The sequence below is a fragment of the Pinus tabuliformis genome, chromosome 3_1 (genome assembly GCF_031772625.1).
Source record: "Pinus tabuliformis cultivar Carrire ecotype Pingquan chromosome 3_1, CPIR1, whole genome shotgun sequence".
In the NCBI taxonomy this organism is placed as follows: Eukaryota; Viridiplantae; Streptophyta; class Pinopsida; order Pinales; family Pinaceae; genus Pinus; species Pinus tabuliformis.
Window position 1 is genome coordinate 803219740 of NC_142301.1, and position 6601 is coordinate 803226340.

General features: G+C 36.5%; 1 protein-coding gene across 5 annotated transcripts; it reads left to right on the forward strand.

Moving 5' to 3' along the window:
* The first annotated feature begins 204 nt into the window (after nt 1-204).
* Nucleotides 205-6373, forward strand: LOC149189884 (uncharacterized). 5 transcript variants are annotated; one of them, XM_089411969.1, is made up of 20 exons: nt 205-645; nt 1456-1631; nt 1731-1768; nt 1890-1998; nt 2158-2181; nt 2440-2508; nt 2592-2648; nt 2787-2874; nt 2959-3031; nt 3186-3256; nt 3336-3411; nt 3606-3715; nt 3844-3919; nt 4127-4269; nt 4350-4425; nt 4534-4694; nt 4769-4844; nt 4955-5115; nt 5204-5279; nt 5500-6373. In XM_089411969.1, the coding sequence occupies exons 1-20, from the start codon at nt 600-602 to the stop codon at nt 5963-5965; spliced, it is 2172 nt and encodes a 723-aa protein (XP_089268095.1). In that variant the 5' UTR covers nt 205-599; the 3' UTR covers nt 5966-6373. The 5 variants fall into 5 exon arrangements, with proteins under 5 accessions (XP_089268095.1, XP_089268096.1, XP_089268093.1 ...); XM_089411970.1 differs by having other exon boundaries at nt 206-645; nt 3141-3256; nt 4127-4221; XM_089411967.1 differs by having other exon boundaries at nt 206-645; nt 3141-3256; nt 3621-3715.
* Nucleotides 6374-6601: the final 228 nt, after the last annotated feature.

A 6601-nucleotide genomic window follows, 5' to 3' on the forward strand; every position in this document is an offset into this window, starting at 1 on the left:
TAACGTAACTAATTTTCCTCGTTTTTACATAAAATTATATTTAATTTTTTTTTATCTCATATATATACTTTACCAAATTTACACAATAAAAATAAAAAATAATATTAATTAATGTTTACATCTATAAATTGGTTGCTATAAACGCTTATGACTCAAAGTCATCACGTATTCTTTGACTTCTTGTTATATAGTTGCAAATCTCACCCCTAAACTTCACATTAATACTTTCGAAGTCCTAGCAGCCAATCCTAACGGTGGCAGTTCGCGGGTTTGTTATATTTTGAATAGAGCCTCGGCATAACACAGGCTCGGATAGCCGTTGGACCGAGCCTGCAAAACCCTTGCTATTCCCGAAAGACATCCAATTTTTCCAGTCATTCGCTTCTCTATCTCGATTCAATTTTTTTTCTCCATTCTGTTAATTTCTGCAGCTTACCCTCTTATTTTCTGCATAATTTTACTCTATCAGAGGCGTAGATCTGCGTTTTGAAGGGTCAACATTGACAAAGAATCAGCTTTGCGAATACGTCAGGGTTAGGGTCTAACTATCGTGGAGGATTACAAGCTCTATGAGGGAAAACACTTAGCGGCTTTCAGCAATGTCTCCGTCCTTCTCTGAGGGCTTCGACGCCCAAAACTTTCAAGGTATTTTTAGCATAATTTGATTTTTGAGTAAACATACTGTGTTATTGTGTTCCTGTTTTTCAATATCTTGGGTGGGTTTGGAAGATGAAGCTAGTGCTATGTGAGACTTACATCATTTGTAAGGTAACACTTGCACCAAAATTTTTGTCAATCCAGAAGAAGCTGCCTTTGGGGTACAGGTCGCCGGGTTGATATAATAGCCATGTCACTTGTGATTATGATCTATTTGCAAACTATTTTATCCCAATGGCCCTATCCGTATGTTAAAGATTTCATTTCAAATTGATGCGATTCCCTTACCTTCAGTGGGATTTGAACTTGAGATCAATAGTTGACATGCCCTGCCTTAATGATCTATATTGTACATCGTCTTCCGGTTTTGAAATTTGTTTTCTTTCAGTGGTATTTGAACTTGAGATGATGGGTTGGCATACCCTGCTGTGGTGTTCTATATTGTACATCGTCTTCTGGTTTGAGATTTGTTTTTCTGTATTAGAAATTGATGAAAAAAGGTCAAAATAACCTCATACGTAGTTATATGTCAGGGTTTATAACATCCTCTTTTATTGTAGGCCTTATGAGCTGTCTTTTACTGGCTTATAAATCTTATAGTTGTTGTTTATGTGACTCAGAGAGACAACTTGTTTCTATCAGTTACTTAGTTGGAATTTTAGGTGCTCTGCCCACTTATCAGGAAATTTTTGCCTTCATGAAGTTCTATTAATCGCCCGTCTCATATTTTTTTCAGTTAGCACTCTTGAATTATTTGTTTCTTACAAAGGAGCATGTTTTTTTTTGGTGCTTGGACAGAATTGATGGGCAAAGAAAATTTTGTAGGATGGATTCCGGCTGGATCAACAAGAGCAACCGTTGGTGGAAGGCGATTTTCCGATGTAACAAATAGTGGTCTTTCCTTTTATTCAAGTCACATTAAGAACCTTGATAATATACATCGACAGGACTTTGACAAGACACATCTTCAGCAGGTTGAAAATTGCTCAAACACTGAATGTTTCCAGGAAAAATTTAGCATGTTCTCTGCTTAATTTCCTTACAGATTTATTTTCCTTTTCTATGATCTGCAGGAGATAGCTTGCCTTAAGAAGCAACTTACAGAGAAAGAGTATCCTTTCAATCTATGTCCTAAGGGTTTGAAATGAATTTACACATTGTCTGACTTCCATTTTGAATGGGAGGTTTGGCTTTTGTCTAAATCCTCTCATAATTTTTCCCTAACCATGCAGAGCTATTCTTCAATACACAAGACATGAAATGCATAAAGTTCTACAGTACAAGATGAAAGCATCGCAACAAAACCTGCAACTTGCTCAAACTAATGGCCAGATGTTTGCGGTTAGTATGGATCCATATTGTTTTCTATTCAATTTGCAGGGCAACACGAATGTTGAAAAGACAATACTTAGGGGCATATCAAGAAGTTTCTGGTAGAAAATATCCGTGAAGTGTGTCTAACACAGTTTATATCCTGCTTTTCTTTATTATATTTTACAGGAATTATGCATGATTCGAGGAAAGGTAAGCTACCTCTTTCACGTTTTCTGATGTTAATCCCTACTGATTTAGAGAGACAAATTGGCTGACAAATGTACTTGAAATTTTTTACATTTGCAATATTTCTTTTTGCTGCTTTGTGGGTATTATTTGTTTCATATGATGAATTTCCATTTCTTATCTTAATAAGAACTATTTTACAACAGACTGGGATGGTTTCTGTTCTTTGATTTGATTTCTTATTCTCTACGACTTCAAATGACAACTTTTTTATTTTAACAGTTGAAACTGCTTCAACATGACTACAATCAAATGTCTGCAATGTATAAAGTTAAAACAACAGAGCTTGAGGTGAGTGTGCGCTTTGGTTTCTATCTTTTCCACTTTCACTGCACCCCTTCATATACATTAAAGAGTCTCATTATCTGATGCAGCAAAAAGTGAGCGATTTGTCCAAGCAACTGCAAGACAAGCACCAAATTGGAACTAAGGTACATCTAAAGCCCATACTCTGATTAGATATTTAATCAGATTTGAGTGAAAGTTACTCCTTTGATAAACCTTGTATAACATAGGTAAGAGACTGCTTTTTTAGAGGAGCAAACAAAATGAAGTTTTTCTTCTTTCAGGAGCCAGATAAAAGTGAGGACACATTGCAGGTCCCACCAAAATGCTTACTTCCTGCTGAGAATCAGAATTGTGCAACCCAAAGACTCGGTAACTCTTAGTCCTTACAAAATAGTATTTGGGCCGTTTTTCATGTTTTCTTTGTCAACATCTAACATTAAGAAGACAAAACAGGTTGGGATATGAAAGGCGGTGAAAATTCTTCAAGGATTAAGTTGTCTGCCGATGAAGACATAATTGGTAAAAGGTATGGTTTATAATAGGATGCATTGAATTCCTTGTAATCGTTTTGGTTGGCTTTGGAATAATTAACTTAGAAAATTTTAAAGTTGTTAATTCAGGGTGTGTACTGGCAGATCTCTCACCAGTAGCAGAGAATCAAAACTAACTACAAAGTGCAGACAGGAAGGGAAAGAAGTCTTTAATCGAACGTTGAACGAAATTGATCGAAGCAATGCTTCTGTTGGCGCTGGTAACTTCTTATTTAAGCAAGTAATGTCTGGTTATTTTTGTTAATAGCTGGAGGTATTGACCATGTCAAAACATTACAGGTGTCCTTTCTAATGAAGTCAACAGCTCATCAAGAGAAAATGAGTCCAAAAATGAGGAAGCCTCAAATGTGAATAGGTAACCAAAATAGGGTAGTCGTTGACATTATCGTACTCACTACCTTATGCTTACATAGTCTGGGACTTAAGTTTCGTTGATGGTTCCATATACTTTCTCACTCTTGGTTGAATATGTCGATGTTATTATTGGTAGTTCATTTTGAGATTGATTGAATCTTTTGAATAATTGAACTTAAAGAATTAATAACGCAGGGTGTCAACTGGCAGACGTCTAGCGAGTAACAGAGATTCAAAACTAGCTACGAAGCGCAGACAGGAAAGGAAAACAGCATTTGCACCAATGTTGAACCAAATTGATCAAAGTAATTCTTCTTTTAGTGCAGCGGGGACTATTGAGGAAGTTTGTTCTAGTAGCTCCATATTTAAGCAGGTGATATCTTGGTTGTTTTTCATACTTGCTGCAGATTTTGACCATGACAAAATATGACAGGGGACTTGCCTAATGAAGTCAACAGCTCATCAAGATCAAATGGATCCAGAAACGAGGAAACCTCAAATGTGAATAGGTAATCTAACCAGGGTGGTCATTGACACTATCTTACTTGCTACCATATTTAAATTTTAAATAGCCTAGGATTTGAGTTTCGTTGATATTTCCATATACTTCATCAGTGAATATGTTGATGTTATTATTGTGAATTCATTTTGCCATTGATTGAATATTTTTGAATAATTGAACTTAGAAAATTGTTAATACGAGTATGTTCTGGCAGACGTCTTGCCACTAGCAAAGAATCAAAACTAGCTACAAAGCGCAGACAGGAAGGGAAAACAATCTTTACTCCAACGTTGAACCAAATTGGTCAAAGTGAGGCTTCTTCTAGTGCACCAGAGATTCTGGAGGAAGTTTGTACTGGTAACTCCTCATTAAAGCAGGTGAAGTCTTTGATGTTTTTCTTACTAGCTGTAGTTTTTGACCATGTCAAAACATTACAGGTGACCTTCCTAGTGAAGTCAACAGCTCATCAAGATCCAATGTGTCCACAAATGGGAAAGCCTCAAATGTGAACAGGTAACCAGAACAAAGGGTGGTCATTGAAACTATTTATATGTTTTTGAGAGTTAGTTTGTAAGGAAATTATTAGAAGGCATCAGCCTGAAAAATGTATCCATGATTCAGGGAATCTTTAAGAAGATCTTGCACTGAGATTCAAGACAAAGAACCTCCTTTGCATGATCAGCAGGAAGAGAACGCAGTATTTGCTTCTACATTGAAGAAATCTGAGCAGAGTGGTGATTCTATTAGCAGACTAGAGACCACCCTGCAGGAAGTTTGTGCTGGTAACTCCATAACACATGCAATATTCGTTTCTTTTCTCACTAGCTGCAGGTTTTGACTGTGTGGAATATTGCAGATAACATTTGTACTGAAGCTTATAGCTTATCAACAGAAAATCGGTCTGCAAATGAGGAAGCTTCAAATGACAGAAGGTAGCCAAACAGAAAACTATTCTTTGACAATTATTTTTTTCTGAAAATTAACTTTTACCTCGAGGAAATTCTTTGTCATCAATTTGAAAAATTTTCCATGCTTTATTCAGGACAATTTTAAGAAGACGTTCTGCAAATGTTTGTTACAAAGAACCTCCTTTGAATAAAAAGCTTAGGCAGCAAGGGCTGGCTGTATCTACTCAGAATTTGTTCCGAAATGATCAGCACAGTGTATCTTCTAGTGATTTAGAGATACCGGAGGTGTACAAAGGTAACTACTAGTCTACTATCTTGCAATTGGATACTTTTGTTGCTTGTTTCCTTTCGCAGTAGGTTTTGACTGTTTGGAAACTTTACAGGGGACATTTCTAATGAAGCTGACAGCTCTTCAAAAATAAATTTGACATCAAACGGAGAAAATAAAAAGGTCAAAAGGTAGGCCGAAAAGGAACCTTGCCAGTTTCTGACAATTTCTATACTTTCTTAGACAATTTGTTATATAACATTTTCAAATAAACTCCATAGAGAAGAAATATGGAGTTCTTTGATGCATTTTGTCACTTTGCAGGAAATGTTGTAGTTTTGCTATCTTTTAAAGAAATATATACATCTAAGTGCTTTGCTTAAACAAATTTGGGAATATGTTCCTGTACAGGGTGTGTTTAAGAAGGCATTCTACCAGTGTTACCTACAGAGATTCCGATATGAATGGAAACTACAAGCAGGAAAAACAGACTGTATTGACTCCGAGATTTTGTGAAAGTGATCAGTGCAGTGCCTCATTTAGTGGGTTAGAAACTCTAGAGAAAGTTAGTGAAGATGAGGAGCTTCAGGTTCAAGATAAAGAGGTTCTGAATGGAGATTTAAATAAAACCTCAGAAGGCCGTCAATCTTGTGTATTTCCCACCACTGGAGGTAATTCATGCAAGGCAGGTAGTGTCAAGTGCCAACCGCAAGTACAAGGAATTGCACCCTGTCAGGGTTTGTCAGTGAATGCTACCTTGGAGCCAACTGAAATGTCGAGAAGGTCATTGGCTGGGAGGCCAGTGCGGAAAGCAGTAGAGGGTATAGCCTCTTATAAGGAAGTTCCTCGTAACATTAAAATGCGAAGATCTGAATGATTTTAGATTTGATTATGTGATCTGATTTCAGTAGTAGGCATTCTTCACTTCAGGTTGCTTAAAGTCACAATGTGCAGGCCACTAGAACCAACCAATGGCAGGTGGTCTGTAAAATATTCCTTGTAGTACTTCATCAATGAATGCTGCCTTTGAGACAACCTTAGGGTCAATAACTGGAAGGCCATTCTTGGAAAGCATTATAGGCTGCTTGCTCTTAACATAAAAATGTGAAGATCTCAATTTTTATGGTAATTCTTTGAACTGATTTAAGATTCCTTTTGTAGCTTTTCTTTTCTTAACAGTGCCTAAAGTTGCTATTTGAAGACAGCTAAATTTGAAACTTAGCTGCTAATATCAACAACTATTGCTGAGAAAATTCCCGATAAAATATATATGGACTTTCATTTTAGTGACTCAGGCCATTTTTCAACTTGCTTTAGATATTCTATAGTGTGATTGTGTGTTTGAAGGGGGTTCCCTCTAAAAATGCCTGTAAATGCCTTAAATGTTATTTCTCAAAAATTGGTACTTAATTTGCTTTCACCTTCATGTAAATAGCTGCTCTCGTAACTGATTCAAAAGCACATCTCATTTGTATGTTATTGTAGATTAGTTATAAAGGTGTGCTGCTATGAC